This window comes from Bos indicus, chromosome 27 (genome assembly GCF_029378745.1).
Source record: "Bos indicus isolate NIAB-ARS_2022 breed Sahiwal x Tharparkar chromosome 27, NIAB-ARS_B.indTharparkar_mat_pri_1.0, whole genome shotgun sequence".
Classification (NCBI taxonomy): domain Eukaryota; kingdom Metazoa; phylum Chordata; class Mammalia; order Artiodactyla; family Bovidae; genus Bos; species Bos indicus.
The window spans coordinates 14,427,468-14,441,551 of NC_091786.1; the positions used below are offsets into that span (position 1 = coordinate 14,427,468).

Genomic DNA, 14,084 nt, shown 5'->3' on the forward strand with positions numbered 1-14,084 from the left:
TTCCGGTGCTGCGATTGGTGCAGAGCGCTGTCAGGCAGGTCCGGAAAGTGCTTCCTGTGCCTGCGCAGGTGGGCCCTGGGAAGTTTCACTTGCTGGCCCCGGCGCAGGGGCGGCGGCTGAAGGGAAGACGGACCCAGCCTCCCCGGCGGCGTTCTGTGACATCTCTGCCTGCTTACTCTCGTCCTCCGCCGGCTAACGGTGAGCGGCCACAGCCGCAGCTGGCCTGGGACTTGCGACCTGAGTGAGTCCGAGTCGGAAGACCTCCGGGGCCGAGAGAAACCGCCGAGGAAGATTGCTAGCGCCTAAAGATGCTGTTTTTTTTTTGGGGGGGGGGGGAGGTAAGGGGGGGGGGAGCCTGTGATATCCTACGGCATCAGCGAGTGCATTCCTGTTTTAGCTGCTAAAGAAAAGACGCCCCAGCTTTAAAGGGGGTGGGTCGGGGAGGAGAGGAGGAAGGTAAGCGTCTGCCTTTAGGGCTGCAGCGTTTCTTCACTTGAGCTCCGGGGAGCAAGATTCTGGACCGCGGGGGGGGGGCCATGTCTTTCCTAAGTCGGGCTTTTTGCTTCACACCCTCAACATCAGCTTTTGTTTCACCGTCCCGGCCTCAAGCTGTCCTTCCTCTTTTGATCGTTTTTGTAGTTGGACATCGTTGAGTCCCATCCTTACCGGCCTTGTGTCCTGCGCATCCTGAACCTCCGTTAACTAAAAAATAGGGACTGCATTATTATTGTTATTACCTGCCACTTTTTTGCAGTCTGTCATTCTTTCTAAGGGAGCTCCCCTGGTGGCGCTACTGGTAAAGAACCCATCCGTCAGTGCAGAAGACATAAGGGTGGTGGGTTCGGTCTCTGAGTTGGGAAGATCCCCTCGAGGAGGAAATGGCAACCCACTCCAGTATTCTTGTCTGGAGAATCTCATAGACAGAGGAACCTAGTGGGCTACAGTCCATGGGGTCGCAAAGAGTCTGACACGACTGAAGAGATTTAGTACTCACGCATTCTTTCTGTGAAGAAGGAAATGGCAACCCACTCCAGTGTTCTTGCCTGGAGAATCCCAGGGACAGCGGAGCCTGGTGGGCTGCAGTCTATGGGGTCGCACAGAGTCCGACACGACTGAAGCGACTTAGCAGCAGCAGCAGCATTCTTTCTGAGAGTCTTCCTTATAATTATATGATCACGCCAGCTTCCAGACTACTTCCCTTGCACAACTTGCTCTCCCATCCAGAGTGTGTACTTCCTACTTCTACATCTCCTTTCAGGTCATAGTTTGGTTAGTTGCCTCATTGGTTTCTTCCAGGAGATCTGAGAATTTCTCCTATAGGCTGTCATCGAGATCCATAGAACCTTTGCAGTTGGCCTTTGCTAATATTCTTCCCATTTTTTTTGGCCACTGATTAGGCATAGCCATTTCAAATGCAAAAACTTCCTAAGGTAGTATGTGGCAAGACTTTCTGATATATTTTCATACGGTAATTTTTGGTACACAGTTACCATCATTTAGAGCTGCATAGTTTAGTATAATAGCCAGTCACCATAAATGGCATTTGAAATAGACTAGCCTGATTGAGATGTGCTCTGAGTGTACAATACACACCAGACTTTGAAAGACTTAGTATTAAAAAAGGTAAAAGGTTTCACTAGTAACTTTATAGTTATGTTGAATTGATAATATTTTGGACATTGGTTAAACAGCATATTAATAAAATTAATTTCATCCTTTTTTAATGTGACTACAAAATTTGAAATGATTATATATTAGTTTATGTTTATATTATATATTAGTTTATATGTTTATGGACATAACATAAACTCTTGGACAGGATTTTGATTTTAAGTGATTAATAGTCATTTCTGTTTCTCCTTATTTCCACCTTATTTCTCCTTATTCAAGGACCACAGCTAATTCTTTTGAGTCTTTGGGGTTACTAAAGGAAGTGGGCATTTAGGGCTCTAATCTAGATTCTTTGGGATCAAGCAGTGGCACTCAGATTGTGCTTTGACCATCTCTTTTTTATTTTCACCCCAAATTCACTGAAACTAGAATGGCTATTTTTCTGAACATGCAGCCCTTTGCCCTCATAGCTTACTCCTGTCCTCAGAATATCTGTTGAAGCAGTTCTGAAACGTCTGTCTATTGTACACATCTGTTGTTTCTGGTAGGCTTTCCAAACCATTTATCTGGTACCCGGTGTTCCTTTAGTACCTAAGGTGAGAAGCCTAATAGCCTTTCCTAAACCAGTTTTTCAGGTAAAAATACTGTTTCAGTGGCCTATGTGCTTCTCACAGAAATTGTGTGTGAGTCCTGTATGACATGCTGGTGAAGATAACCTCTGAAACCAGTCTTATGGTACATGTGTATGGAATCAAGAAATTATTCTTATAATACAGTGATAATTTTGATTGCAATAAACACATCTTTATATGATTGCTTTTGTAAACTTAGTGCATCTTGGATTGATACAGACCGCTTCTCAGCTAAAGGACACAATAGAAATATGTTCTCCTGGAGGGTTCCATTCATTATTAATTTTTCCCTTGTAGATTTTCCTTTAAGTGATGTATTTGCACTAATTGTGGAGAAATGAGAAAACATAGCTACTTAGATAATTAGCATACAATTTTAATGATAGCTTAGGAAATCAGAAATTAGACGTTAGCAGTTACAAAGAAATTAGAGATAATTGTACTTTATTGTATAAGTCAGTCAGTCATTACTATTATTATTTTAATAACTGAAGTAGGTAGTTTGATCACCCTCCTGCGATTTTGGTCTGTTCATCCTGAAGTTCTGTGTGGTTTTGAGATGTTACAAGAAATAGTGATTTGCTTAAAGTTGACTACAATCGTTGTACATGTTGTTGTTCAGTCGCTCAGTAGTTTCCCACTCTTTGCAGCCCCATGGACTGCAGAACACCAGGATTCCCTGTCCTTCACCATCTCTCGGAGTGTGCTCAAACTCATGTCCATCCATTCGGTGATGCCATCCAATCTCATCCTCTGTCATCCCCTTCTCCTCCCGCCTTTAATCTTTCCCAGCATCAGGGTCTTTTCCAGTGAGTCAGTTCTTTGCATCAGGTGGCCAGAGCATTGGAGTTTCAGCTTCAGCATCAATCCTTCCAATGAGTATTCAGGACTGATTTCCTTTAGGATGGATTGGTTGGATCTCCTTGCAGTCCAAGGGACTCTCAAGAGTCTTCTCCAACACCACAGTTCAAAAGCATCAATTCTTGGGCACTCAGCTTTCTTTATAGTCCAGCTCTCACATCCATACATGACTACTGGAAAAATCATAGCTCTGACTAGACGGACCTTTGTTGGCAAAGTAATGTCTGCATTTAATATGCTGTCTAGGTTGGTCATAACTTTTCTTTCAAGGAGCAAGCGTCTTTTAATTTCATGGCTGCAGTCACCATCTTCAGTGATTTTGGAGCCCAAGAAAATAGAGTGTCATTGTTTCCCCATCTGTTTGCCTTGAAGTGATGGGACCGGATGCCATGATCTTCATTTTCTGAATGTTGAGTTTTAAGCCAACATTTTCCACTCTCCTCTTTCACTTTCATCAGGAGGCTCTTCAGTTCCTCTTCACTTTCTGCCATAAAGGTCGTATCATTTGCATATCTGAGGTTATTTACATTTCTCCCGGCAATATTGATTCCAGTTTGTGCTTCATCCAGCCCAGAGTTTCTCATGATGTACTCTGCATAGAAGTTAAATAAGCAGGGTGACAATATACAGTCTTGACATACTCCTTTTCCTATTTGGAACCAGTCTGTTGTTCCATATGCGGTTCTAACTGTTGCTTCTTGACATGCATACAGATTTCTCAAGAGGCAGGTCAGGTGGTCTGGTATTCCCATCTCTCGAAGAATTTTGCATAGTTTGTTGTGATCTACACAGTCAAGGCTTTGACGTAATCAGTAAAGCAGAAGTAGATGTTTTTCTGGAACTCTATCTTTTCCCATGATCCAACAGATGTTGGCAATTTGATCTCTGGTTCCTCTGCCTTTTCTAAATCCAGCTTGAACATCTGGAAGTTCACAGTTCACATGCTGTTGAATCCTGGCTTGGAGAATTTTGAGCATTACTTTGCTAGCGTGTGAGATGAGTGCAATTGTGCGGTAGTTTGATTATTCTTTGGCATTGCCTTTCTTTGGGATTGGAACGAAAACTGACCTTTATAGTCCTGTGGTCACTGCTGAGTTTTCCAGATTTGCTGGTATATTGAGTGCAGCACTTTCACAGCATCATCTTTTAGGATTTGAAATACCTCAACCTAAATTTGGAATTCCATCACCTTTACTAGCTTTGTCTGTAGTGATGCTTTCTAAGGCCCCCTTGGCTTTACATTCCAGGATGTCTGGTTCTAGGTGAGTGATCACACTGTGATTATCTGGGTCATGAAGATCTTTTTGTACAGTTCTGTGTATTCTTGCCACCTCTTCTTAATATCTTCTGCTTCTGTTAGGTCCATACCATTCCTGTCCTTTATTGTGCCCATCTTGGCTTGAAATGTTCCCTTAGTATCTCTTAATTTTCTTGGAGTCTCTAGTCTCCCATTCTATTGTTTTCCTTTGTTTCTTTGCATTGATCACTGAGGAAGGCTTTCTTATCTCTCCTTGCTGTTCTTTGGAACTCTGCATTCAGATGGGTTTATCTTTCCTTTTCTCCTTTGCCTCTAGCTTCTCTTGTTTTCTCAGCTATTTGTAAGGCCTCTTCAGACAACTATTCATTTTTAGATTTCTTTTTCTGGGGAATGGTCTTGATCCCTGCCTCCTGTACAGTGTCCGTACATACCTCTGTCCATAGTTCATCAGGCACTCTGTCTATCAGATCTAATCCCTTGAATCTGTTTCTCACTTCCACTATATAATTGTAAGGGATTTGATTTAGGTCATACCTGAATGGTCTAGTGGTTTTCCCTACTTTCATCGATTTAAGTCTGAATTTGGCAATAAGGATTTCATGATCTGAGTCACAGTCAGCTCCCGGTCTTGTTTTTGCTGACTGTATTGAGCTTCTCCATCTTCGGCGGCAAAGAATATAGTCAGTCTGATTTTGGTATTGACCATCTGGTGATGTCCATGTGTAGTTATTAAATTGTAGTAGGCCCAATTCAAGAATTAAAGTTTTCCCATTTGCTCTCTTCTTTCGGATTTGCTCGACAGTTTGTAAACACTCAAAGTCTTTTGCCTTTTTGTAATATTTGCTGAATGGTAGAGGTTCATATGTTAGATGAGGATGTGGGCTTTTACTAAGTTGATTATTGATGTATTAATGCTTACATTTCAGAGTTTTCGTGACGTCTTAAACATGAGCCCCACCCAGTGGGACTTCCCTGTGGAATTATGCTGTCGGCCTATGGCTTTCGTCACTCTCACAGGCCTGGATGTGGTCTATAATGCTGTCCATCGCGCTGTCTGGGATGCCTTCTGTGCCAACCGGAGGGCTGACCGGGTACCGATTTCTTTCAAGGTGCTCCCAGGTGACCACGAGTATCCTAAATGTAGACCCAAGGTAATGACATTACTTGCAAGGGGACCCTCCTTCTCCCTCTGTCTCCCCTTCTTTGAGTGTGTATATCTTTTTTGTTCCTGTATCTGTGCAGGGAACCCCCTGAGTTTATCAAGGGCATGGTTACAGAGGTGCATGAAGAAAACTCTAGATGTTTTCATGTGTGTAATACGCTGCAAGCTCCCAAGTTGTTTTGTATCCTGTCCTCTCTTTCCTCATGTGGAGTAAAGGTTGGACCAGCATGAGCTGGAGTAGTCTGGGTTGGTGCAGGTGCTCTGGGGGTGATTCGAGAGTTTCTGGGTGGTTCAGGCCATCCCCTCGCACGACATGGCACTCCTGCTGACCCGCAGTGACTGCCTTTCTGCCCCTGTACTTAGGAATTATCCTTCCTTTTTTTCTTTGACCCACAAGGAGGAATAATGCCATCCTGGCCACATGACTTAGAAACAAATGAAGCCATTTTGGGGTTTAGAGAACACCTGAGCAGCTTTTATAAGAGCAGAATCTGGGATAGTGAAGAATATAAGTAGAATTTTTTGGGGAAAGGGCTGTTTAATTCAGCCTCTTGAATTTGAAAGCTTGACATAGTTATTTGAAAGATTTGAAGTCATTAGAAATGCTTTGGCTTTGGTCCTTCTTTAAATGGTTACATTTAAAGTACTGGCTTTTAAAGTACTGGCTCTAGGGTTGAGTGTCTACCTCCAAAAATTGCAGTCTCTTATTTGGTCTCTGTAAAAAGTGTTATCTTTAAAAAGTGTGGCATGTATGTATGGAATGAGAGAAATACACAGAAAGTGCCTGCACTCCATAACAAGTGGTCTCTGCTGTTCTCGTTGTCAAGTACCTCTTTTCAACTTTGGCCAATGTTTGCAGAGAACTTCGTATGAATGGTACATCCCCAAAGGGATCTTAAAGACGGGCTGGATGAACAAACATCTGAATCTGGTGCCAGCCCTGGTGGTCGTGTTTTATGAACTGGACTGGGATGAGCCCCAGTGGAAGGAGAAGCAGTCCGAATGTGCCACCAGAGTGGAAATAGTCAGGTATGGTCCCCTTTGTCAGGTTGACTGTGAGGTCAGACCTACCTCTGGAGCTTACCGACACTTACTGAAGGCAGCTGAGTGCTGTTAAGACTGCAGTGGTCGTTCTGGTATCACTGGCCTCTGGGGAAACCTGTTGATTTGCTAACAGGTAGCATTGCTGCTGCTGCTGCTGCTGCTGCTGCTAAGTCGCTTCAGTCGTGTCCGACTCTGTGTGACCCCATAGACGGCAGCCCACCAGGCTCCCCTGTCCCTGGGATTCTCCAGGCAAGAACACTGGAGTGGGTTGCCATTTCCTTCTCCAAGGCGTGAAAGAGAAAAGTGAAAGTGAAGTCGCTCAGTCGTGTCCGACTCTAGCGACCCCGTGGACTGCAGCCTTCCAGGCTCCTCCTTCCATGAGATTTTCCAGGCAAGAGTACTGGAGTGGGGTGCCATTGCCTTCTCCGACAGGTAGCATTAACTGACCTTAACTTATAGTATGCTAAGCAATGGGAAGAAATTTCAAAGACAAATTGGCCTGAATATCCAAATGTTTTTTCTTGCATTTGTATATTTTTTTGAACTGTAGTGGTTTATTATTTAGCCTCATAAAGCACTTTTTGCTTTATCACTGTTTGTTTCTAAACAATTCTTTTGGATGACTTCTCTAACATATCACTATAAAGAGATAAGTTGTTGTGTAACTTTTATATTAAAGTATATGTTAAACTTTTGCCTTCTAAGAAGATTTTTTTTGTAGAAATAGGAGCTCAATATGGGAGAAGGCAATGGCAACCCACTCCAGTACTCTTGCCTGGAAAATCCCATGGACGGAGGAGCCTGGTAGGCTGCAGTCCATGAGGTCACTAAGAGTCGGACACAACTGAGCGACTTCACTTTCACTTTTCCCTTTTATGCATTGGAGAAGGAAATGGCAACCCACTCCAGTGTTCTTGCCTGGAGAATCCCAGGGACGGGGAAGCCTGGTGGGCTGCCGTCTGTGGGGTCACACAGAGTCGGACACTACTGAAGCGACTTAGCGGTAGGAGCTCAATGTGAGATTATACTTTTAAGATTTAAATCATTGTGGCATGTATGTTTCATTATATGTCGGGGGAAAAAATTCCCCTAATCTTGATTTTTTTTTTTTAGTTTAAATTTGTCTTTCTTGGACTAAATTGTCAATCTTGTATCTTATGTAAAATCTTGAATACACTTTTTAAGTAAAAACAGTTTAATTATTAATTCCTCTTATTGCTCTTTTTCCGCTGCAGGCAGAGTTTACAAGGGAGAAACACCAAAGTTGCAGTGGTTCTGATTCAGAAGAAAACCCCCTTACCCCCAGGTAGCAGAAGGTTGCTTAACAACTAATTGATTGGTTTATCCTTCCAGTTATTACCAGAAGGCATCATCTTTAATATTAAAATCTTTTGCATTCAGTTATGCGAAAGATGGTGTGTTAACCTTAAAAAAGTGCCAATAACACAGGAGTAAATGCTTATTATAAAAAAATTAAAAACATTAAAAAGTGCCGATCTTCTCAAGTCCTGCTCCCTAGTTCCATTCACCTTACCTAGGGAGGCACACATTAATTGACCCTATAGTGAACAACTATAGGTTGTTTTCGCTTTTGAGATCTCGTTGAAATTATATTCCTTACATAATTTTTTTTTTTTTTTTAAATTTCCAGTAGGGCAAAGAAAAGTGCTGGGGGGGGTGGGTGGTTCTAATTTTCTATAAGAAAATGTCTTATTTCAAGTGCTTATTTCTTCTACCATCTCAAACTTTAGAAGCCAAAATGTATTTTTGTTTCTGTGTTGAAACTTGAAGCGTCTTAAATAGTTTTCCAAACCATTTTCATGAATGGTTTTATTGCTTTTATTTTTAGTTACGGTTTTTGAAACTGTTATGTGGTATATCTGTTGTTATTCCTTGGCCTGTCTTGGCTCTGTAGAAAATTCCACAGTGTTTTTCTATGACAGAGATGTATGGTACAGCTTCTAAGCACCCCACAGAGCTCTCAAGGCCCCTGGGGTCCTACAGATGTGAAAAGTGGCTTGAGTTTTTTTTTAATTACGTTGTACCAATTTGGGGAAGTGTTCATTAAGAAAAATATATTGATTATCTCTCTTTATGGAACTTGTTGTCAACAGGAGAAGATGTCATTGCTTCAGAAAGGGCTGCAGCCTTATGCAACGCGTGTGAGCTGTCAGGAAAGTCTTTGTTCGTACTGCCCCATACAGACCACCTTGTGGGTTATATTATAAGGTGAATAACCGAGACAATACATTGAATTATTTAAGTTTTGACTAATCCATTTTATTTTACTTTTTTGCACATTTTGCTTAGATGTATTGAAACCCTTTTATAACTTCAGAACTCTTCCAAGGAGGAAGAGCCTTGAAGATCAATCTTTGTCTGACTTTGAAGTCAGCTTTCTTTCATCCCTGGGAAGATACTGCTGATACATACTTATTTTCATAAGCAGAACTTTGAGTTGTTTACCCATCTTCAGGCAATTTGGTTCCTCTGTAATCTCATAATTATAGAATGAAGCCGGATTTAACTTACACAAATGTTACTTTCACCTCATTTGCTAGTTCTCACTTCCGGTCCCTTTCCTGTTAGTTTTCTTTATCTTTAAACCCTAAATGTTACAGTCGCAAAAACAGTCAAATCTAATTGAGTATTAGATATCTTATTTCTTTCATACTTATAAAATAATAAAATAATTGGAGTGGGAGTAATATTAGAGCTTACCTAATTTTTACAAATTGTAAGAGTTATTTTTATTGATTATTTCTTAGACAGTAAATAATTTTAAATGGCTTTTGGTGGGTCTTATTTGTAGATTTTTTTTCCCCTAAAAATTTAGTTTATAGTTTGTTTTACTTTTTATCTTAAGAAGTAAATCAGGCATTATTTCTGTCAGGATTTACTTTCAGGTCTTAGAAATGTGAATCTTGAAAACACTTTGGTTTAAAGTAACTTTAGTGTTTGAATGTTTGTTTTTTTTTAACAGATTAGAAAATGCCTTTTATGAACATGCACAGACTTATTACTACACTGAGATTAGAAGAGTGAAATCTCATAAAGAATTTTTGAATAAAACAACACACCAGGTACATGTCTTTTCCTAGAGAAGGAAATAGTAGCAGCATTCTAGAGCAGATTATTCATCATCAGTTATTTTTGAGGAGATTAAAGTTCTTAAATACTTTGATGTTTTTAAATGGCTTCTGTACTTTTGAAGTTTTTTTTAAAGCTTTTAAAAATTAATTTACCTTTTGTCCTCTTTGCCCTTAAAGCTCATGAAGATGTACTTTTATAGCCTTCTTAACTACATTTGTTTACTGGAATAATCCTTGAACCTTACTTTCGAATATTTTCCTTTATACTTTTAGATTTCCTCTTAACAAGCATTGTTATTTTTATATTTTTAAGAGAAGATGTGTAATGTATTTTTTTTCCTATTTTTTCAGCTTTTATTTGTTAGACATCAGTTCAAAATAGCTTTCTTCAGTGAGTTGAAACAAGATACACAAAATGCTCTGAAGTAAGTTTCTAACCGTTGTCAAACTAGATTTTTCTTTATGTTAACAATAACATATTAAGAGCAATTTCTGAATCACAACCAAACTTTAATTTTTAAAATGTTTATCTTGGTTAGATTCAGGTTCGTAATATTCACTTTAATTTTTCTAGAGATAAATGGAATATAATGTTTGAATTTTTGGGAAAAATATCCATTTTATTATCAGAAGTAAAGTTTATAGTATTAGAAAGCTTTCTGTTCTAATTTAATTAATTTCATGATCTAAAGAAATAGAGTACTAAAATTTTTCCCATCCTGTTGCCTGCTTCTCATTTGTATACTCAGTAAAACCCTTGTGTTAAGACTGATTTTCACAGTTTAATATGTACTGAACATTATCTGAATCAGACTGAATTTTTTAAGGTGTGTAGTACATTTATTCAATTCAACTATGATTTTAATTAATTTGTTTTCAGTTTATAATACCTGCCAGTAGCATCATCTGTTATTCAAAGGCTCTGTTTAGCACTTTGAAGAATAGTTGCAGAGGCGTTGGCAGTGGTTAGATGTTTTATCCCTTTGCTTTTATTTTGCTACACAGAATATAGTAAAACATCTCTTTCTAGCTTAACTGAATTTTTTAAGATTGACAGTGCCAGTGTAGCAAAAGGATAAAAACCAGCTTTCTATCCTAAAATTGAGGAAGGACTAAGTATACTTGGGAGTGGAATAGAGAAAAACTATAAGTAAGTCTGTCATTCAGAAGAATATTGCAGGAACCTCTTCTTTTTTGTTTCTGATGAGGTGCTAAACACCAAATCGTGTTTTATAAATCTCAGCAACTTCATATATAGTTTTACCTGGTTTTAAAAGGTAGTGTATTTATTGTCCATGGTATTAGTGAAACACCTTCAATTCTAATTCTGTTCAAAAACAGTGCTGGAAAGAAAGCTGTTACCTGGAGAAGTTAGGCGCAGTTTTCTTTGGAGAAGACTGCGATTTTTCTCATTACCTTCTGTCTTCTGTCAGACTTTGCTTTCTCACCCTGTTCTCTCCGTAAGCACTAGCTGCCCTGACGGTGTCTCCACTGAGCCCGTGCTCTAGACCAGTGGTTCCCACGTCACGTGGAGAGAAACCTGGCTTTAAAGCTGCTGACCCATCTCTGTCTTGATGGCTCCTTCTTTGCTCGTACAGTGTCTGTTTGAGGAGCTCAACAATGATGCTTTTAAAAATTACTTGTTTTTTAACAGAATGTTAATTTTGCCATGTAACTCTTGGTCAATTTTCAACTTTACTTTTGTTTTTCCAACTTATTTCTTGTCAGCTGTAGACAGATGTTAGTGACCGAACAACGTGCTGTGGGTTCTGTTCTTAGTGAAAAGACATTGACTCATCCCACATATATCAGTGTGTCATTTTCCAGGACATCAGAGACTGATCTGTGTATGTTGTTGCTGAAGCTATTGAGTGTTAAGACATGTTGAGTAAATATCGACTCTGTTATTTCTGGCAATTTTGCTGATAGGAATCTTTCCTTAAAATCAACCGGCATCATGATTAACTGCCTTCCCTGTGTTTATATTAGGAATTACAGGACTGCCTATAACCTTGTACATGAATTGAGAGCCCATGAAACTAACATTCTGGAAATTAAGACCATGGCAGGATTTATAAACTACAAGGTAATATTTCTACTTCCAAGAATAAGGAATATTTGGCTTTAAATATGGGATTGTCCACTTAAGGTTTGAAAATCCTGACTAGTCACTTGCTCTGAAAAGTGATCACTTGATAAATTGTGTTAGGCACTCAGTTGTGTCCGACTCTTTGTGACCCCCCTGGACTGTAGCCCGTCAGGCTCCTCTTTCTTTGGACTTCTCCAGGCAAGAATACTGGAGCGGGTTGCCATTCCCTTCTCCAGGTGGTTAATTGTGTTGTGCTCCTTTATGTCCCTTATCTCAAGGGCTGCCCTGGTTCTTAGCAGCCTAATTGTAGTGCTTGGTTATGAGCTATGGGTCCCAGAGTTCTCATTTAGAGCGGTTTTATCTTTGTAAAACTCCTCCAGGAGGGTCTTTTGTATTTAAGTGGGTGCAGGAGACAGTGAGAAGAAAGCTGCCTCTAGTACTGAACTTTAAAAGATGCGATCTATTAGAACTGGGTACGCTTCCTTGGTGTAATGGCATAGGTCCAGAAAGAGTGTACTTATGCCCCGTAGAGAAAAGTTTGATACCTGTTACGTGAGCACTTTAAGATTGTATATGGCAGAAGTAGACACCTCCCGAAGATGAGAGAGGCTGTTTGTTGTGCTTTTCATCTTTCTGCACCCATCTTTTAAAGAGGCTGTCTCTGGGTTAGTGATGTGAGGGCAGACAGACACTTGATTCATTACTCGTGTAAGTGTAGCTTGGTACACCTTCTGCAGAAACTATTTTTTTATAATGACTGTGAAGATTTAAATTTGCACATTCCTTTTGACCTAGCAATTCCATTTCTGGAAATTTATCCCACGTCTGTGCTAAGACTTACAAATCACGTGTATGAGGATATTTATTGCATCTTGTAATAAGAAAAGATTGGAAACCCAGCAGTAAGTGATTGGTCAACATAAATAACTCCAAACAATGAAATACACAACTGTTAAGAATGAGGCAGCTCCGCATATTGAAATGGAATGATACCGAAAATATATTGGTAGGTGAAAAAAGTGAGGCACAGAACAGTATATTTAGTGAAATGCTATTTCTATGAAAATAATATTAATAGTTTACATGTAAATGCATGCACATACTTGTCTGAGCATAGACTATACCACGAATGCCAGGAGCTGGTTGCCTTTAGAGGGGGAAATTGGACCCCCAAGGGACAGGGATGGATGAGAGAACAACTTTTCATTTATTCCTTTTTACCTAAAAAATAAAATCAAAACTGCTAATAAGTATGTGAGCTTCCCAGGTGGCTCAGTGGTAAAGAATCTACCTGCCAAGCAGGAGACATGGGTTCGATCCCTGAAGCTTCCCTGGAGGAGGGCATGGCAACCCACTCCAGTATTCTTGTCTGGAGAATGCCATGGTCAGAGGAGCCTGGTGGGCTACAGTCCATGGGGTTGCAAAAGAGTCGGATATGACTGAGTGACCAAGCCACAACAGTAAGCATGTAGAAATAAATGTAGGCTTTGTTTCTTCTTTTTTTTTTCATTTACCCTACATACGTATAGATTATTACTTTGAAATAGTATCCCAGAGAAAAATTTTTCAAGAATTTCTGTGATCCTTCTTTGATACAGAGGCTACTGTGCTTTTATTGTGCTGCAGAATATCTTTCGCTTTCTGACAATTCTACAACTGAAAGTTCATCTGTCCTTTCTCAGTTACCTGTGGGAAATATTTTATTTTTGCCCATCTTTATGCTCTTCACTGGGTTTAATATTTCCTTATGCTATACCTTAACAAAACTTTCTAAGGTATAGAATAGATTGACTACAAATAGTGAATAATTTCATTTCATTAATCGATGGGACATAACCTTTTTAGATAACTTTTCTAACAGAAAATCCGTTTTGTTGTGCTTCAATTCTATTGAACTTCAGAGATGGACATTCCGTAGTTTTTTTAAAGTTAGTCTCAAATTTTATATACTTTTAAATAAACACACCTTTGAGTTTCGTTTTCTTAACTTTGGCGTTGGTTTTACATCTTGCAGATCTGTAGGTTGTGTTTTCAACACAACACCCCGCTGGATGCAATCGCTCAGTTCCGAAAGCATATTGACTTGTGTAAGAAAAAAATTGGAAGTGCGGAGTTGGCTTTTGAGCATGCAGCATGGATGTCTAAACAGTATGTTTTAAATTTATTTTCAGAATTTTTTTTAATCAAATTCTTGGAATTTGGAGGAATGGAGTTAGCATGGACTTTGGTTATAAATTACACTAAGATTTTTGTCAGTAAGTAGGTTTTTAATGATCCAGCATGTTTGGTGTAATGGCAGATATTGATTCATACAGTTCCTTAATGGGAATCAGCT

The 14,084-nt window shown here is 39.7% G+C and overlaps 1 protein-coding gene across 3 annotated transcripts in view; it reads left to right on the top strand.

Moving 5' to 3' along the window:
• Window positions 1–39: 39 nt before the first annotated feature.
• Window positions 40–14,084, top strand: part of TRAPPC11 (trafficking protein particle complex subunit 11) — a 39,058-nt gene continuing 25,013 nt past the window's right edge. Inside the window, exons 1-9 of one of the 3 annotated variants that reach the window (XM_070781703.1) lie at window positions 40–198; window positions 5,289–5,513; window positions 6,384–6,553; window positions 7,804–7,874; window positions 8,683–8,797; window positions 9,552–9,651; window positions 10,012–10,085; window positions 11,650–11,746; window positions 13,764–13,897. In XM_070781703.1, coding sequence (XP_070637804.1) covers window positions 5,310–5,513; window positions 6,384–6,553; window positions 7,804–7,874; window positions 8,683–8,797; window positions 9,552–9,651; window positions 10,012–10,085; window positions 11,650–11,746; window positions 13,764–13,897 — 965 coding nt within the window. In that variant the 5' untranslated portion in view covers window positions 40–198; window positions 5,289–5,309. Of the gene's footprint in view, window positions 242–438; window positions 457–5,288; window positions 5,514–6,383; window positions 6,554–7,803; window positions 7,875–8,682; window positions 8,798–9,551; window positions 9,652–10,011; window positions 10,086–11,649; window positions 11,747–13,763; window positions 13,898–14,084 lie in introns of those variants that run through there. The other 2 variants (XM_019953456.2, XM_019953457.2) reach the window with 2 other exon arrangements.